Below are 18,222 nucleotides of genomic sequence, written 5' to 3'. Positions count from 1 at the left end.
CTGATCTATCGTACAATATAAAACATGTACAAATTTCGACAATTGCACTCGATAAAATCGAGAATTACGAATACTGTAAATGTAAAACATGTTGTACGTAATAACTATGCAGATTACATAGTTATGCGAAGAGAATTGAGCGATAACGAAATTTTCGTTTCTACGTGAAACTCGGTAGATGATAGAGGAGCTTAAGCACGAGTTACATTTTCATCGGTTTTATTTTCGAACATTAATACTGTACAGATGAATCAGCATACAGAGACAGGGTTTACACATGACATATAACTTCTTCTTTTTCTCCTATAACTTAACAAATCTTAAATTTTTCAAACAGAACAAATAGTATGTATATGTACATCGTCGTGAGAATCACTTCGGATTAGGAGCTTATCCGTGATTCTTTGGAAGTTGTACAGATTATTCTAACGTGCATTTTGTCCTCGATGTAGCAGAATCATGGAATGACATCTAACGATATACGCTTAACAGCGTACAATATTTTTCCACCACCCTAAGCTTTAACATTTACACGTCATCCTAATATATCTAGGCCTTGATATATCACAATGACGATAACTTGTTTAATATGTCTATAGCGCTACTGTGACACCTCTATCATAATCCTTAAACTTTCCAATACAGTGGTAAAAGCTCAGCATAGGTACGATTACATTTATTGTCGTATAGCAACTGCAGAAAGAGTTCTAGTAATTTGAATATATATCGCAATCTACGATTAAAAGATATATACATTTAGATAGATAGAAGTACAACGTAACGGCAATAGGTACGTTTCAAGTTATGATAAAAGGAAATATTTAATGTACATTTATAGCGTAAGATGCAATATTTATATTTAATCGATACGATTTTTCTCACTTAAATTTCTAAGCGATAATTCTTGTGCAATTCTGGTTTAATGTTGTAGACCAACTCCAAGATTGTATGCACGACCTGTATAATAAAAGGTACAAATACTAAAAAAAATGTTGCGTAAAACATGAAAAATATCGTTACTTCTTCTATATATGTTTTATATCAACTTACGCTGTCTTTATGCATAGATACAGTTTGATTCATTTCTTCTGTTTTTATTTTTGTATCAGCTTCTATACGTGCTGCTACATCTTCCTTCGAACCCATATGCTACATATAACAGAAATATGTCATATAAAATGTATCAAAGGGTTCTTACTTCTTCGTAGTATCGTATAATATATATTTAATGAAAATGGAACAGAAATTATCCGTGTATCTAAAGTTAGTCACCTTTGCTTCAAATTCACGAAACTGTTTTTCTCGTTCTTGTCTATACTTCTCGATTTCATCTTGAGCCTCTTCCTTCGCTTGCTTCAGTCTACGCGCCTTACCTAAAAGCAAAGTCATTTTACAACTAGTACTTTGTTAATTCTAATATTAAGATCGTTATTTAAAAACTAGAAGAACTTTGAAAAGTATTTCTACGAATAACCCGCTATATCGGCAAAGGTTAGATAATTTTTATCAAAGAATATCAAACAAGCAACAGCTATACGTATTTGTCAAATTTATATTTACATTCGGAGCTACTCATAATTATTAAATTAATAATTATGTTTAAGCATTTAAAAAGTTATACCCGTTTAAAGTCAGGGACGCAAAAGGATTGATTACAGCGGGTTAAATTTTAAATATATCCGTGTTGAAACATAGCTTATAATGATCGAATGGAAACTCACGTTTTCTAGCTTCTGCGACTTTCTCTGCTGCTCTTTTTTCGGCTGCCAGAAGCTGTTGAATACCTTGCGTCTGACTGGCCATTTTTGCAACGAACAGAGACGTCTGTGTTCTAAAGGAATCGCAAATCGATCATATGATCATATGACTTTAGAGTTTCCGCTGTTTGCCCCGCCTTAAACCATGGCGTTGTATCACGGTCGTATATACAGGTCTGGCAACTCCCGTGGTGGAGAGCGAGGTTGCCGTAAGGTGTACTATGCAAGTCAACCGCTAGCCATAGCGCTGCGGTCGACTTGTTAAATCATGGCTATTCTATCCACGTTTACTATTCATTTTCTATATTTTTCGAATAAATGGAGAGATATAATTATTGGCAACTTTCGGTTCGATAATAGCAAGTAACAAATAATTTATTTCATAAGCAAATAAACTAGAAGAATAACAAGAGAAATTACAAATATTACGAATTCAATAGTACTTTCGAATTTAAAGAATCACGCTTTTCTGCCTATAGATTTGTTTACTATTATTTATACAAAGAAAAGAAACTTCGAAATTAAACTAAATATTTAAGTAATTTATAATACGATTGGCTGAGATGCCTTTCGATGGGCAACTCTTATTGGGTGATCATTTCACCCCCTGATGGTCAATACAAAAAGTGATCGCGTAGCCACAATCTCATTGAAAACGTACCATGGTCGTATACACGATCGTGGGCGGTACGATCCAAGTGACGTTTTGTCAATACCAAATTCGTTACAACTTATTATTACGAATTTTATAATTAACACTATATTACACATAGTATAAATTGATACGTTTAAGAGATGGTAGGTTTATGACAAGTTATATCCTTCTAATTATGTTACTTCACATACTTTAGAATAACACATCTTTCCTAAGGCACAAGAGGTAGAGGAAACTATGAAACGTATTCAATCGCATAAGGGAGTGGTTGGAACAATCGTAGTTAATGCAGAAGGTATACTGTGTGTCGTGTGTTAATATGGACACCATATATAATTATTATACTAAACTTAACAAAAACTTACTTATCTAGGTATCCCAATTAAATCTACGTTGGATAACACTACAACAGTTCAATACGCAGGATTAATAAGCCAATTGTCAGACAAAGCACGATCTGTAGTAAGAGATCTGGATCCAACCAATGACCTTACTTTTCTCCGCATTCGTAGTAAAAAACATGAAATTATGGTGGCTCCGGACAAAGAATTTATACTTATAGTAATACAGAATCCAGTTGATTGATAACCAGAAGAAATACTAATATGTAAGATATATGCTTTGCTAATTGTTAATGAATTATTTTATATAGCACATTTTATTTTATATAATGCCATCTTTATAATACTAATGTCAAGAACAAGACAATTTTTTATTTATAAATTAATGGTAGAAAATGTGTTTTGTAATGCCATTACCAAGTATTGAAGTTGCAAGCACTGCGGAACAATTAGACGTAAACATAATTAAATCACCCATGTAAGCAGAAAATCTTATAACTAACTAAATTATTATTTATTAACATAAGAGATAATATGATTAAAAACATTTGTGTTATGTGATTAACACTTTATACTGTTGTTTCAAATAAATTTGGCTTCAAAATTTGATAAATTTTTATATTTACTTAAGAAATAGTTTCATCATTGTATATTCAAGAGTGTTTTTAAGTATATTTTACATTTTTCTATGTACGTGTACATGTGTGTAAAATTTTAATTAATATCTGATATAAAAAAATCTATAATACACAAATATTTAAGGTATAGAAATTGTTGATTTTATTTATTACAAAAGTGTATAAAATATATAGAGTGTACACATGACAAAAAACTTAACTAAAAACTTAAACTAGTGTCGTTATAATTTTTGAGCTTGTCATTTTATTTTTATATATTTGCGAATTTTAAGTACTTATATATAAAATTCATTATATATATATCTAATATATATATATATACACACACACACACACACACACACAATTGTAGAGAATATAATAAAAATTGTATGAACAATATGCTAGATATAATATCAAAATTATTTACTCAGATAATTTCTTCAGCTTTGAAATTTATACCAGGTACAAATAGATTTATAAAAATATAAAAAATATGATTGATAAAAATAAATGATTGTTAGTAAAAAATTACGTATTTGTACAATTCTTTTGTAATAAATATATAAATTAAATATGAATAAAGACGATTCAGACTTCTGTATTCGCACAATTCTGCTGTTTCAAAGAAGGATGAAAAACGCCATAATAAACGGTCATAGCTGTTATACCTAATAAGAACGGTACAATACAAAGAACAATGAGTACATTAAAGTACCAAGAATTTTTAACTTCATCCGATGAAGCGTATATCCAAAATGCAGTTGCTGTTATGTTTTCAACAAAACAAATTATATAAAAGAATACGTGTTTAAGAAATGTACTACCATCCACTGTATTCAGATATATGAATACATGTATTACACCAATCACTATAGAAAATAATACAGAATAAATGCGTTCTTTAATTTTTGGAGAACAATGTGGAGCATGATTAGAATTTCTACAAAATTCCAATATACCACGAGAATCGATGATAATCCAAATAGTCATACAAATCCAATGAAAAATACATCCAATGGCTGTGTATAATGGCCACATACTTGCCACAACGCTAAGTGACAATATCCTTGAAACTGAAAAATGTTAACACATGAAGGTATTAACTTTTTTATATAATGACAATATACATACCTGTAGTACAAAAATGCCATATAAATTGAAGAATTGTTCCTGTAATACCGATATTTAGTTTATCTTGTTGTGCCAATCTAATACTACGATGGTAACTAGCCATTGCCCATCCCATACTTCCAAGGGAGCTAACAATACTAGCTACCTGATGAATAACTATAATTAACATGAATATCAATTTTATTTTGTTAATTAAAATTATAAAATTAGTGATATAAAAGTATATTTACATTCAAAGTTAATATCACTGTGGTAATGTTTTAACAATATTGTTAACTGTAAAATTTGTTGAGGCGCGGCTTCGAGGAAACATTCAGATACTCTTAATAATGCAACATCTTGATCTTCTCTCAGCATTTTGAGGTAATATCGTCTTTGAGCACTACGATTGCCTTGTTTTTCAAACTTGTACGCATAAAGGGCATATTTCAAGGTTCTATAATAACGTAACACTGGTGCTAATTGAAATGCTACAAGTACAAGGCAACATAAATTTTTTGTTAACATTGCATGTACACATTTAAATTTGGAAGGATTTGATGTTTCATTTATCTAAAATAAAGATTGATTTGAATTAGAAATTTAATTGTCAATGTTACTACTTAATATAACTTGTCACCTTGTCGTCTTGTTGTTGCATTCTTCTACTGATTATAACATTTATAAATGAAGGTAAAAGAATAAAAACAGTTGTCCATATAAAGTATGTTATTTTTTTAGCTAATAGATATCTTACAGCAAGATTTATATCAATTGCCACATCCACGATGTGCATAAGGATTGAAGATACAAGAAAAAAGATATCTAAGTAAGTTGTAGTTGGATTTTCTAAAGGAACATCTACATCATCGACATTTAATTCCAATATAGGAAAAATGCCTATAATTTGTTTTGTATGCAAATGTTTACTAGTCTGAGGATCCATATTTAATTATTGTCAAATAATTTCCAGTAACATAATTCAAATTCAAATATCAAGAATTATTGACTGTGATTAGTTTGTCATTCATGACATATCTTTATGTTAAAAATATAACCTTAGTATACAAATACTTTTGTCCTCGAGCATTCGTTTATTTGTTTCACAGAATTTCTATTAAATGTTACTTTTATCTCACTGATTACCCGCAATACGAAACACGTATTTATCTATTTTGATCAATATGTAAACACAATTTGACACATTTTGTTGAACACGATTACATGTAATTTTTTTTAATCAATTGATACGTCACGAGTTTCCATTTAATTCATACGGTTTAAATCCAATTGATACAAATTCTATAACACTGCCTGAAGTAAACATTCATAAGAGATTTAACAAAATCTAAAAAATTTATTTCATGCCAGACGTTATGTATCATTTTTGGGTGCAACATATACAATATTGCCTCGTAAATTGACCGCTGGTCCAAATTAAATCTGGTCAGCTAACAACGTAACATTTGTGCCAGGAATTTTATAAAACGAACGTACAATGGATTAAGAGATATAGTAAGACAGTGATACTCCATTCCGTTCCATAATCAACCCAAAATGCATGCGTAATGCTGAGATCGGTAATGTAATATATAGTAGTAATATGTATAAAGTTAAAACAGAGAGATAGTATTCTCTATGGAATTGAATAGCTTCAAATATAGTGGGGATAACAACGGCCAGATAGTAAGGTACAATTCCGGTCACCTAGCAAGACAGTATTGTTTACGTTTACGTACTATTTTGCGTTGTCATAGCAACCTATAGAATCTAACGATATGGTCATATGCAGAATTGTGATTTTATGAATTATTGTACATTAGTGAATTATTTTTCTGTAATAAATGAGTACAATAAATACTAAGAGATATCTAGTTACTATAATCATACAATATTTAGTACTATTTTTTGATATTTTTGTTAATTCGTTTGCTACTTTCTCCCGAGCGAATCCAATTAATTTATTAATTCTCTACGTGTACGTGTTGCTTTTATCTTTAAAATGATAATTAAGTATACACAATTGAATTGTATTTAATTTTTGTTTTTAAGGGCTCAAGATATTTGTCTTATTATGACTATTACACTTTTACTAGTTAACTTCTTTTCCACTTACATTTTTCAGGTAAATATCACTAAAAGTAGTTAAACTAATATTTTAAATAATATTGTAAAAAATGTATGTTTTTCATGCAGATAGGATTAATACAATTATTATATACAAAATTTCGTGTAACACTAATATTGTGTATCATATATATGGTATTAAGTATTTGTTTACATACATGGGACGTTAAAGTGCACTGGTCATCACCTCTCAAATACTATTGGACTAAAGATTTTCATGTTTTTTACTCATTACATAGAGGAGGTAACATCTTTTCAATCACATTTATGTACATAGTATTATTACAATTATTTCATGTTCAGTTGCAGTTTTATACTATTATTTCTATAAAAGGGCATCTCTTAGAATCGCAGATCCAAGATTCTATGAAAGTTCAACGTGGATTCAAAGCCAGTTCAGCCTGTCATAATATTTATGATTAGTTAAGTGTTACGAAAGAAATTAACAGAAGCTTTTCACTTGTAATAAGTAGAAGTAATATAAAATGGCAAAAAAAAAGATCTCCTACAGTTCTTGTAAATATTTTTACTTTATCTACAACAAAATATAGTTATAGCTAAAACAAAATTTAAGTGGAATAATATTACAATTTCCCTTTACCCTAATTTGAGTTTTTCAAAAATATTTATGTCTGGTATAGTATATCTGCCACAGATGTAATATACAATAGCAATCAATTTTTAATAGTATTTTTAAGACTAATTCATTTTATATACAGTATAAAAAGTATTAATAAAGTACTTTTTACAATTATTTTGACATTTTACAAAAATAAAATGTAAAATTTTATACATTTTACGAAGCATACGTATATGTAACTCATATTATACAATACTATATTACATACATTTAAACATTAAATTATAATTTATAAATCATTAAACAAATAAACATACAAAATGTACCAATAATATAGATACTACTCATAATATAAAATGTTAAGTTTGTACTACCTTAGTATTTCTAAAATATAAATTAATATCACAAGAATACATCTTTTGAAATTCTCATCTATTTATAACAAAGGTAAGAGTTGAAAATGATCAAATGATTTATTAATTCGTTAAGATGATCATTCCCATCATTACTATTATTAATAGAAAGAAATTGCAAAGAGAATTTTTATAAAATTTTAGGAAATTTACGATATAACTTAGCATAACGTCTTTGATATACAAAAGTAAATTCATTATAAATTATTTATTAATCACTTCACGCATGCATTTGAATTTTAAGTTAAGTAATAACAGTATTTCTTTGTAAAAAATGCAAAAAATTTAATTTCGTATCTTTATGCAATATTTACAGCATCAAAATTTTATTTTCAATGCTTTATAACATTTAAGAATTTTTATAAAGATTAATACATCGTACCTGTTGCGAATGGAAAACTATTATCTTTATCAATTTCTATAAATGAGACTTACTTAACTTTTATTATCTCCCAATTTTTCAATCTTATATGAAATTATTTTGATAGCTAAATCTTTTCTAGAATTAATAATGCCCTATTATGATAGGCTCATTTGCGTAATAAAAAAAACCCAGATTTCATCAAATCATAATGACACTCTAATATTCTCATTCAAAATGTTTTTACACTCGAGATACAAGATGGCAATTTCAAAATATGAAGTTTGTCAGATTTTTTTGAAAATAAATGTATTTCTTTTTTGTAAAACATTTAACAAACATGTTTATACATCCACTAATTTGAAATTCGATTTTTAGAATGTTATAGGGTTCTAATAGTTCAATAAAAGTAAAAATGAAATATATATCATAATACAAGGCGAGATTGAAAAATTTGAGAAATCGCCGCTAGAAATTGTCGCTTGTTATTGTTATTGCGATTCTGAAAACTCCTTAATCTACCCTCGTATATTATATAAATAAAATTAATTTAAATTAGCGACTTGTAGCACTGTTTATTATTTCATTTAAATTTGCCTAGGAGCCTCACTTTAAACTTAAATCACGTAGAATCTATCATTATTATAGTTCAGTGAAACTTAATATTTTCCTCATACGGTGTGATTACCATGAAGGAAGAGTAACTTATCTATTAAATGAGGAGGTAAGGCCGTTCGCCTTGCGTCGTATAAAACTTGCACTTCTGCCGGAATTCTACAGGGTGGTGCGCAACATGCAGGTACGCAATTGTATTTACAAGCCAATTTGCCTAAATTTGGGCATTTTGCAGAAATTTTTGCCCACCATTGAAGAGGGCAGTAGTCAAGTGGTGCAGTAGATTCAGAATGATATTGTACAAGTTCAAGATCTGCCTTTTCTTCTGCAGGCATTCCACTTTTCATCGAACATAATCCTCCAAGCAAGAATTCCATGCCTGAATGCAATTAAAACGTATTTATTTTTCCAATGATTTTAAAGATCAAAATCATTATATAGCTCAAAACATTTACCTGATACACGACTTTTCTTAGTCAGAGGCTCTTCTTCAACTTTCATACTTATATTATCACCAGATTCTTCTTGAATTAGTTTTGTCAACATTTCTTTTATATCAGTCGCTACTGAATTTTTATCTTCTTCGGTAGCATATGGTAATTGCTTAAACCTAATATATCATATAACATTAATCGTGGTTTTTGGAAATTAGAATAGTGAAAAGTTATCCGAATGATAATGTATAATTACCTTGGATCTAGGGTAGTTGCAATTTGAAGTAAAAGTGTAACGTTATAATCCGCATATCTGTCACAAAGCATATCAGATAAAGATTCTTTGAAAGCCTTTGCTTTTTCACTATCACTTTCTTTTATTTTAAGATGAGAAGATACAAGCTGCCAGAGTAATGGTTTTAATAAAGATATTAACGGTATCTTTTCCTCGCTAAGCGTCATAATAGTAACTTTAAATGGTTCAAGCACATTTACAAGATCCTCTACGATCTTCCATTGATCGTTTGTCAAATCAACTAACTCTTGATCGATACCTTCCATGCTTTCTAGAATTGACGTTACAATATTACGACGAAGAACCATTTGCTCGAGCATGTTGTACGTCGATGTCCATATAGGTGGATAATCCATCAACATAGCATTTTCATCCAACTACAATTATATCAAATACATTATAAAGCAATAACTTATTATATATTTTATAAATGACATATTTACGATAACATCCTTTTACTTACTTCCAATAATTGCTCCTGCATAGTTAAGGCTGCAGATGCAGCTGGATGACTTATAATAGCTCCAATGGCTGCCCTACATTTTGCTAGTATGGTAGCAACTTCTGGACTTTCGAAACAAGCTTGAGCACACACTTGTAGGGTATAAAGTAAACAAGGAACTAACGTTAATCCTCGATTTGTCAAAGCGTTCAATAATTCTGTCCTGGATGTGGCCACTACTACCGCAGTTATCCTTTCTATTTTCAGATCCCAATCAAGTAATAAAGAATCTATCGCATTACCCCACTGTGATTCCTCCCAATCTAAAGGAGCATGAATAGTACTTAACACTTTACATTCTAACACTGGTTCACCAGAGTTTTGATAATACACAGAAACAGTAACAAATCGTTCGTCAGAATTTGATCTCCATTCCTCAATAGTCAAACCTACTTCACTCGTTATACAAGATAGAGTCGTGGCTACTGATTCACGGAAGGTATCATAAATCTTTGGTATTATTTCTTCTTCTAATTTATTTTTACTAGGTATTTCACAGGGTGAACGCAACGTTGCAACTAGTCTTTGAAAACCACGTCCTTCTACCACCTCTGGCAATTGTAAATCCATAATAATAAATTCAGCTATAGCATCTGATACAGTCTTCCCATCGATACTCGACTGATTAATAGAATTATCTTCCGGCATAAGAAAAGCCACATTTTGACTATTGCTCCCAATGTTAGAACCACTTTTAATCATAACTCGCAAAGGTTGACCAATCGCTATATCATCCTCGATGTTGGATAAACTTACATTTGGATCAGTGACGAATTGAATATCCCCATCTATTTGGACAGTACCATCCGCATTGGTAGTGTAAATATGCTGGGCCGAAGTTAAACCTGCTTTTAATAATTTTTTCTGTGCTCTTCTCTCTTTTGTTTCCTGTGAAAGTACTTGTCTGCGTGGCGGATTAGTAGCTTCTAGTTCTAAAAGTTCTTGAGCATGTTTATTTTGTAAATGCATACGCAAATTACTGGTGTTACGATTATATGCAATTTGAGTTTTACATAATATGCAAACGATCTTTACTTTAGTGAGAATATCTCCATCGTCCGTAGCTGGAAATCCGAAAAATTTCCAGTAAATACTTCTCATTGACATAGGTACTACTAATTTTTTATAGGTATAAGTATACTTTTCTTCCATCATTTTGGCTAGTACCATTTGCATTTCACTCTTCGAGTCATCTGTCGTCGCTGATTTTCCGTTGTTAGACAATGTTATCGGTTTACTTTCCATAATTGCACACGAAAATACATAAGTGCCGGCACGTCTTATTCTCCACTTATTAAAATATACATATACGATATATCTCGCAATAGTAATATTTCATAGCGTTTCTTCTCGTCAAAATGGAAGATCTCCGTTGCATAATTTAAAATACAACTGTTTATAAAGGTGCATAATCCTTTTCACGTATCACCCCTTTAACATGGTTATGAAGGAATAACAAATTTACCGCGAATACTCCGATATCTCAAAGCAGCAGTTTGACGAATTATTTTACAGATATCGAACTTCAATTTCTCGTTTCGAAAAGAACGATGCACGATCGGTTATCGACCACCTCTCGTAACGATGCTATCGACTTTAGTTCATTTGCTCAAAGAAATATCGCTACGTAGACCTCTCAACTAATCGATTTCATAAAACAACATGGAGTCAACGAAACGCCATCTGCATCGATTACTGGATACTATTTCATATTTTTGTTCTTCGAATTAATCGTGAAACATACTTGAAAACAGCGAATAAACAACAATTTTGTTTGTTTAAATATAAAATTAATCATCGATAATTGTATGCAATACGTTTGCTATTAGCAAATTTGTCATTTTTCAAACGAAGGTAACGACAATAATTTACTTCCGTTACGGCACAGCAAATATTTGTATATTGTATCGTTGTAAATGTAATTTTTATAACATCGTTATAAACGATATCAATAAGAGCAGAAGGACTTTTGTGAAAACACAAGTGGATGTGATGTAACAACTTCTAATGAAATAATCAATTATTCTTAAATAACTAACCTAAAATCTTACTCTTATCACTTATCATCTTTTTGTACTTTTATAGGTGTTATTTAAGGCATATCATATGTTTTGCGCAATATTTAAAGGTATCCTTATATTTAACGAGCTATTTCAAAACACAAGAGATGCATATATCGAAGAAAACAAAGGTATTGTCTTATTTGGTAGTATGGAGGTTAATTTCCGTCTTCGTGGTTCAAACCGCGCATGTACCGGATGAATATTGGCAATCATTAGAAGTTGCTCATCGTTTAGCATTTGGATATGGATATGTTACGTGGGAGTGGGACATGAAAATTCGCAGTTACATATATCCATTTTTGTTATCCGTTATATATGAAGCGTTAGCGTCGATATCGTTAGATCATGTAATAATTTTAACAACAGTACCTCGAGTACTTCAAGCAACGATCAGTGCTTACGGAGAATACAAATTCTATGAGTGGTCCAAGAATAAATGGGCACTGTACAGTTTATGCATAAACTGGTACTGGTATTATTGTGCCACTCGTACATTGATCAATACCTTAGAAACTGCATTTACTATGATAGCTTTATCGATATTTCCATGGCGTGACAGTAATGTTAGAAGCATAAAGTATTTCTGGATCGTAGGGTTTTTATGTATGATTAGACCTACCGCTGCTATTATATGGTTGCCTTTATGTCTTTACCATTTATGTACAAGTTTAGAAAACAAGTTGACCCTAATAAGTCGATACAGTGTAATATGTATTATCTGTTGTTTCAGTTCGATATTATTGGATAGTTACTATTATGGTACGTTAACTATTTCACCTTGGGAATTCTTTCGTGTGAATGTACTTTATAAGGTTGGTGATTTATATGGAACGCAACATGTATTATGGTATATCGTGTGTGGATTACCAGTACTTTTAGGGTGCCATTATGTTTTACTTTTATTATGTATTTTACAAATAACAAAACATCCATCCAGTTTTCACCGTCAAGCAGTTATGTTAGTCGTTATAGTTTGGACATTTGGTATCTATTCTTTGTTGGCCCATAAAGAATTTCGATTTTTATTACCTCTTTTACCAATGTGTATATACATATGTACCTCGTGTACATTCTCTTTGAATGCAAAGTTTATAAAAACAGCAAGAAATATTTTTGTGGGGCTATTAATACTAACCAACGTGTTACCTGGCCTTTACTTTAGTTTGGTACATCAACGTGGATCGTTGGATCTAATGAACCTGCTTCATAAGGAAGTTGTTAACACCGATAATAGCGACATATTGTTTCTGACTCCTTGTCACGCTACTCCTTTATATAGTCATTTACATACGAACGTATCTACCAAAATACTAACTTGCGAACCTAATTTTACCAATGATATAAGCTATATGGACGAAGCCGACACGTTTTTTGCAAATCCAATGCAGTGGCTCGATGAAAATTATAGCGGTAACAAAAATACTACGATTCCTAATTATGTAATATCGTTTGATCATATTGTACCGAAAATACGCCGATTTTTGAAACATTATCGGTTGTGGTCGCAAATTTTTTATACGCATTTTCCACAATCAAATTATGGAAAATACATTTATGTGTATAAGCGTAAATGAGAACTCGGTAAACGAAAATATGTATTTATCTTGTTGCGCCGGTAAATTATTCTTTATTACCGTTATTTATGGTTATACTACTTAACTTGTGTCACGCTATTTATTAATTGGTTATTTTTATTTGTTTCCCGAAATAAATATTTTCACGAATCTCGTTAACTCATTGATAAGTGAAAATAAATACGCGCGCAAGACATCTTGCCCTTACAAATATAACAGATTACTTACGCAGTAATGTCTCGTCTTATAATTCGTAGGACGAAGGATCGATATAAATTTAGCTTGGGAGAAATTTTTATGAAATCGCTAACGATACTAAAGCTATACTCGGATAACGACGATGAGATGACCGTTATACTTGACTTTCGATGATTTAGAAATTGACTTATTTTCTAATTGCCGAGAAATGGAAGATAAGCATATACCGTAACCATAAAAGGCTCGGATCTTACTTAGAAAGCTTATGCAAGGACGATAATCCTAACGGCACTTGTTCGATGCTGATGATATGTATCGTTCGTAATATAATACTAATCTACGATATCGCGTATCTACGTATGTAATAACTTGCAGTCTATACGAATGAGAGATCAACTAAAATAGGATAAATAAATGAATAAAGTTTTACAGTTACTTTAGCTGGCAATTAATTTTCAATAAATAGAGCAAAATAAATGGAAATTTTCTTGAGATTGATTCTGTCAGATCTACGTTATACATCGGATGGAATATATTCGAAAGAAAGAAAACGGAAGATGAATACATGGAGCGAAGGCAAATGGAAAAGAATCGGCTAAACGGGAAGAGAAACGAGGAGAAGTAGGCAAGAGAGTTATCGGTAAGACGCTAAGTCCGAGAATATAGCGATCGTAACCGCGAATAAAGAAAGGCGGACATGGTAAAGTAACGCAAAGTAAAGTAAGGTAACTTGTGGCTATAATCGAAGGTACGGTAAGATGGTGCAAGTGGGATGGAAGAAAATATAAAGAGGGGACTGACTACATGGAGTCAACGTTCCGAGCGGGTCAGCGACCAGTTCTGTCTTCTTCTCTCTCACCTTGCTCTCGCGTCCTTTCCTCTATCGCGATACTACTCTTCTTTCATGGCTGTCTTTCCGTATTAGAAATTTCATTTTATCCTTCGTTCGATCGGTCGAAAGAATCTTAAGCGACTTATCGTTCGGAACGCATCTTCGACGTCTATTCTTCGTTGGATTCGAACGACGTTGGACGATTTAAATATAATACGAGGAACGCGATTCATCGCGGAAGAAGCATCGTGATTTGCGATGGTTTGAAAGTTACGTACGGCTACGAAAGGCACAAATATAATCCTTGCCGGGGAGAAAGTTCTGTGCAACGGTGAATCCGCTCCCCTTCCTTTTCTCTCTCTCTCTCTCTCTCTCTCTCTCTGTCTCTCTCTCTCTCTCTCTCTCTCTCTCTCTCTCTCTCCCCCTCTCTCCGTCTCTCTCGTGAAAGAGCATCCAAAACGAATTGTTTCATCCTGCGAGGTATAGGCAGCCTAGCTGTTGCGACGTAATATCGCGAGACGATTCAAGAAAAAAGATCGACCGATGTCGTTTCGGTCCAGTAAGAAATTTCCGAGTGTTTTCGAATCGCGTGTCAGATTTTATTTTACGTTGTCGGTCTCTTAATCGTCTGTTAATTCGACGAAATAGCAAAATATCAAAGTTATTACCGAAACGAGATACGATATGCATCGGAGCGGTAGATTAATTTCACGCTGGCGAACGTCACTAGGTTAAGCTATACGGTGACCCTGTCGTAATATATTTATAATTATATCGATATGTAAGCAGAATTTGTTCTTTTAATACAGGTTTTCTCTTTCGAGCTAACTTTCCATCGCAACGTTATCGTTCGTTTGTATTACACCGATTAAATAATATCGTAGTTTTGTGCGGAGAAAACTCAAACGCGCTTTAGGAAGCAGCAGGTGTCGTTTGGCAGGTGTCCCTAATTCGAGCGAGTTCTCTTTTTCGTATCGTCCTCTCGCGCCTTTGCTTCGTTTACGAGCGACCATCGAAGGCTCGACGAATAAATTTATCGCGTCCAATTTATCGACTAAGAGAATAACGAGTTTCGTAGAGAACATTACGGTCGTGTTCGAACGTTTATTCGCTCGATTCTCGCCTCTTTCGGGCAAAACAGAATCGTCGGAACTCTACGTATTAGGAATATACACGGGACGTTTAATATTCGCGTCTATTCTCGAACAGCGTAACATTCGCCAACATAGAAGTAATACGAATGTAACGCGAAAAGTTCAGAGTCCGATATCGCGAACCGGCTTTCCTTCCATCGTCCGCGCAGACTTTGCTCCTCGAGCGTAGACTTTGGTCTCGCGCGATTCCCATCGTCCGTTCGCGCGAACTTTGTACACCTGTTCCGCCGCGCGTACAAGGATTTCGTCCCTGTTATTCCGTCTTACATGCCGTCGTACACGCAACGTCCATTTATAATTTCGCGTTTCACGATAGTCATATCGCAAATATTAGACCCGCTGTCGCATTAGACGTATGTACGTATATCTTTTCTTTATCTCTCGTACCGCATAGGTATTTAAACTTTACCTTTATTTAAGAAACGCAAATAATTCGAAGGTAACGCTGATAAATATTTATATCGTAGAATGCAGTTAAAGACCAGGCGCGTAAATAAACGTCGAAGCAATAATGTCCGCTCCGATATGTGCGACCTTAGAACGTACGTATCGAACGTAAGAACGAATTTACGTGAATGGCGAACAACAAAAAGGTATCGTAATAACAACGTAGTTGATTTGTTCGCGCGAGCAAGGACAAAAGTTTACATCGTATACATATACGAGTATGTCCATTTTCGACGTTGGTCCATCATAGACCAGCGGACGGTGCACTTGTCCTCCTCTGGCCGTCGTTACGCGCTGTCGAGCCCGACCAATCACAGCAGGCAGGCAACAGGTGACCGACCAATCCGGTCTCCCTGTCACGACGTCGTCGCTCTTACATAGCGCTAAGCATTTCGCTTCTACGGATATTCCTACCAAATCCAACGATGATCGCTTTCCCGTTTTCTGCTTCTCTGTCTCTACGTAGCTCTTCTCATTCTCCCGTCTTCCCACCTCACACGTTCAACGTGCCAACCTGTTGTTCGTTAGCTTTCCTTCGCTCTCTTTCGTTCTCCTTCCTAAGTCGATTCGACGTAAACTCTACACATGCGTACATACTGTTATATATCGGCTATGTAATATACTACGCGTATTTTACTATGGGACCTTTTTACACACGGAACAGACGCGTAGTTTGGAATTTTAATTTTCACGGATTCGCCAGCCGACTCTCGATAACGCACGGACGATTGGCTGGTTTCTAGAACGACGCAAGGAAGGAACGAGGATTCTTATACGGTTGTGGTCATTTTTAAATAGAAATCTACGTGGCTACTCGTACACGATCGTACGCATAGGGATATAAATGGGCATGATTTCGATGAAAAGAACTTTGAGCGGATCTACGAGTTTCTACGCAACGGATAACAAGATGTATCTTCGAAGAGATAAAATCGATGATCGATATATCGTTATTTTCGTTTATAATTCTACCGTTGTAAATATAGCCGCTATGCTATAACCTAATATACGAATTGTTTACAAGCAGACTCGTAGTTTTCGCTCGTCCGTTCTTGGATCGTACGATACGCGCGAATGAACACGATTTCGACGAAAGATACTTGCGATAGATAAAGCGAGGTAAGAAAGGAAAGCGGTTTCGTAGTATTCTCGTAGATAATTACCTATATATATATATATTTATTTCCGTAGATAAGTAAACGCAACCATGTACAGATGTACGTACAGACGCGAGGAAATCGATCGGATTATTTTAGAAAAAAAGTGTACAGAGTATCGAGTATTCGACGACTTTTCAAAGCGTAACACATTCGCGGGTCGCGTTTAAAAATCCAAGAAGCCTCGAGCGAAAGATGGAAAGAGAGGTATGGACAGGCGAAGCGAGACTAAGACGCGTTGTCGCGTACACGCACGTTATCAAGGCCGTGATCACGTTATGGAGGGAGCACCTCGAATCGAGGGCACCGTCGACGTTACCTATACGTACCTGTGATCGGTTATAGAGCCTCTTTATAACTCGGAAGAAGCGCGCTTCGGTTAGCCGCCATTTTTGTTTCCTCGCGATCACCACCTTCCACCTTCTCCTTGTCGCACCTCCTCCAATCGGGCATCCGTACGCGTTCCTGGACGAACGGTTTCGGAGTAGAGAGGATTCATTCATACGCACGAATACTATCGCTTGGGATCGGTTCGATGTATCGAACGTTTGCCTATCGCCCGGTCCGCCATAAAGAAGCAAAACGTGGCGCTCCAGGTGGAAAATAATCGTGGTCGGGGGAAGCGGGGCGAGCGTACCGCAAAGCGAGTGGAATGTCTGCGCACCTGGCCAGTGCGTCGCTGCTTTGACCTGCCTTTCCCTTCGTCTCTTTTAACCTGGCTACGTTGCGTTTTCGCTGCTGGCAACGTGCAACGACTCTCGTCCGTCTATTCTTAAAACTATAGGACGCGAATCCTCGTAAACGCTATCCGTATATTTCCAGTATCGATGGAAGAAGTTTCTCGAATCGAAACGTACCGTGCGTCGCGTTATCGTCGTTGGCTGGTAATTTCCGCGTTTTTTTAACGCGCCTCGCTCGGTCCTTGTCGCGTGCATTTGGCCGGGCGAACACCGGGCTGCGCGTCCTTGTTGCGCATACGCGCGCGCG

General features: G+C 34.1%; 6 protein-coding genes and 1 long non-coding RNA gene across 10 annotated transcripts; 3 read left to right on the top strand and 4 right to left on the bottom strand.

Moving 5' to 3' along the window:
* Positions 1–202: 202 nt before the first annotated feature.
* LOC126914539 (V-type proton ATPase subunit G) lies at positions 203–1,870 on the bottom strand. Of its 2 annotated transcripts, none has more exons than XM_050718615.1 (4): positions 1,722–1,870; positions 1,273–1,373; positions 1,051–1,149; positions 203–980 (listed from the first exon to the last, which is right to left on the bottom strand). In XM_050718615.1, the coding sequence occupies exons 1-4, from the start codon at positions 1,801–1,803 to the stop codon at positions 891–893; spliced, it is 372 nt and encodes a 123-aa protein (XP_050574572.1). In that variant the 5' UTR covers positions 1,804–1,870; the 3' UTR covers positions 203–890. The 2 variants fall into 2 exon arrangements, with proteins under 2 accessions (XP_050574572.1, XP_050574573.1); XM_050718616.1 differs by having other exon boundaries at positions 203–957.
* Positions 1,871–2,071: 201 nt separating this feature from the next.
* On the top strand, positions 2,072–3,366 carry LOC126914540 (dynein light chain roadblock-type 2). The gene is made up of 3 exons (XM_050718617.1): positions 2,072–2,555; positions 2,629–2,707; positions 2,786–3,366. Exons 1-3 carry the CDS (start codon positions 2,553–2,555, stop codon positions 2,995–2,997), a joined length of 294 nt encoding a protein of 97 aa, XP_050574574.1. The 5' UTR covers positions 2,072–2,552; the 3' UTR covers positions 2,998–3,366.
* Positions 3,367–3,538: 172 nt separating this feature from the next.
* On the bottom strand, positions 3,539–5,472 carry LOC126914522 (XK-related protein 6-like). The gene is made up of 4 exons (XM_050718591.1): positions 5,124–5,472; positions 4,735–5,056; positions 4,505–4,660; positions 3,539–4,446 (listed from the first exon to the last, which is right to left on the bottom strand). Exons 1-4 carry the CDS (start codon positions 5,427–5,429, stop codon positions 3,962–3,964), a joined length of 1,269 nt encoding a protein of 422 aa, XP_050574548.1. The 5' UTR covers positions 5,430–5,472; the 3' UTR covers positions 3,539–3,961.
* A 564-nt stretch (positions 5,473–6,036) lies between these two features.
* Positions 6,037–7,178, top strand: LOC126914536 (transmembrane protein 138). 3 transcript variants are annotated; one of them, XM_050718610.1, is made up of 4 exons: positions 6,328–6,461; positions 6,536–6,608; positions 6,680–6,854; positions 6,914–7,178. In XM_050718610.1, the coding sequence occupies exons 1-4, from the start codon at positions 6,328–6,330 to the stop codon at positions 7,018–7,020; spliced, it is 489 nt and encodes a 162-aa protein (XP_050574567.1). In that variant the 3' UTR covers positions 7,021–7,178. The 3 variants fall into 3 exon arrangements, with proteins under 3 accessions (XP_050574568.1, XP_050574567.1, XP_050574566.1); XM_050718611.1 differs by lacking the exon at positions 6,328–6,461 and adding an exon at positions 6,037–6,174 and having other exon boundaries at positions 6,680–7,178; XM_050718609.1 differs by having other exon boundaries at positions 6,680–7,178.
* Positions 6,710–11,424, bottom strand: LOC126914511 (E3 SUMO-protein ligase ZBED1-like). The gene is made up of 4 exons (XM_050718559.1): positions 9,772–11,424; positions 9,270–9,685; positions 9,035–9,189; positions 6,710–8,958 (listed from the first exon to the last, which is right to left on the bottom strand). The coding sequence occupies exons 1-4, from the start codon at positions 11,053–11,055 to the stop codon at positions 8,636–8,638; spliced, it is 2,178 nt and encodes a 725-aa protein (XP_050574516.1). The 5' UTR covers positions 11,056–11,424; the 3' UTR covers positions 6,710–8,635.
* Positions 11,425–11,482: 58 nt separating this feature from the next.
* On the top strand, positions 11,483–14,085 carry LOC126914518 (GPI mannosyltransferase 3). Its single transcript, XM_050718571.1, has one exon. The coding sequence runs from the start codon at positions 11,978–11,980 to the stop codon at positions 13,445–13,447; it is 1,470 nt and encodes a 489-aa protein (XP_050574528.1). The 5' UTR covers positions 11,483–11,977; the 3' UTR covers positions 13,448–14,085.
* A 1,123-nt stretch (positions 14,086–15,208) lies between these two features.
* LOC126914543 (uncharacterized) lies at positions 15,209–18,099 on the bottom strand. The gene is made up of 2 exons (XR_007709673.1): positions 17,565–18,099; positions 15,209–16,657 (listed from the first exon to the last, which is right to left on the bottom strand). It is a non-coding gene; the product is annotated as an uncharacterized LOC126914543 (long non-coding RNA).
* Between the last annotated feature and the right edge of the window lie 123 nt (positions 18,100–18,222).

The sequence above is a fragment of the Bombus affinis genome, chromosome 3, assembly GCF_024516045.1.
Source record: "Bombus affinis isolate iyBomAffi1 chromosome 3, iyBomAffi1.2, whole genome shotgun sequence".
NCBI classification, from domain to species: Eukaryota; Metazoa; Arthropoda; class Insecta; order Hymenoptera; family Apidae; genus Bombus; species Bombus affinis.
The sequence above is the reverse complement of the archived record's forward strand: the minus strand, read 5'-3'. Positions and strand labels throughout refer to the sequence as shown.

Coding starts and splice junctions, on each gene's coding strand:
- LOC126914540 (XM_050718617.1), top strand. Junction 2,708..2,785: donor AATCGTAGTTAATGCAGAAG/GTATACTGTGTG, acceptor TTACTTATCTAG/GTATCCCAATTAAATCTACG.
- LOC126914518 (XM_050718571.1), top strand. CDS start 11,978: ATGCATATATCGAAGAAAACAAAGGTATTGTCTTATTTGGTAGTATGG.
- LOC126914539 (XM_050718615.1), bottom strand. CDS start 1,803: ATGGCCAGTCAGACGCAAGGTATTCAACAGCTTCTGGCAGCCGAAAAA. Junction 1,374..1,721: donor AGTCGCAGAAGCTAGAAAAC/GTGAGTTTCCAT, acceptor CTTTGCTTTTAG/GTAAGGCGCGTAGACTGAAG. Junction 1,150..1,272: donor TTCGTGAATTTGAAGCAAAG/GTGACTAACTTT, acceptor TGTTATATGTAG/CATATGGGTTCGAAGGAAGA.
- LOC126914511 (XM_050718559.1), bottom strand. CDS start 11,055: ATGGAAAGTAAACCGATAACATTGTCTAACAACGGAAAATCAGCGACG. Junction 9,190..9,269: donor GCAACTACCCTAGATCCAAG/GTAATTATACAT, acceptor ATGATATATTAG/GTTTAAGCAATTACCATATG. Junction 8,959..9,034: donor TAAGAAAAGTCGTGTATCAG/GTAAATGTTTTG, acceptor AATTGCATTCAG/GCATGGAATTCTTGCTTGGA.
- LOC126914522 (XM_050718591.1), bottom strand. CDS start 5,429: ATGGATCCTCAGACTAGTAAACATTTGCATACAAAACAAATTATAGGC. Junction 5,057..5,123: donor TGCAACAACAAGACGACAAG/GTGACAAGTTAT, acceptor TCTTTATTTTAG/ATAAATGAAACATCAAATCC. Junction 4,447..4,504: donor ATGGCATTTTTGTACTACAG/GTATGTATATTG, acceptor AACATTTTTCAG/TTTCAAGGATATTGTCACTT.
- LOC126914536 (XM_050718609.1), top strand. CDS start 6,328: ATGAGTACAATAAATACTAAGAGATATCTAGTTACTATAATCATACAA. Junction 6,462..6,535: donor AATTTATTAATTCTCTACGT/GTACGTGTTGCT, acceptor TTTGTTTTTAAG/GGCTCAAGATATTTGTCTTA. Junction 6,609..6,679: donor TTTCCACTTACATTTTTCAG/GTAAATATCACT, acceptor TTTTTCATGCAG/ATAGGATTAATACAATTATT.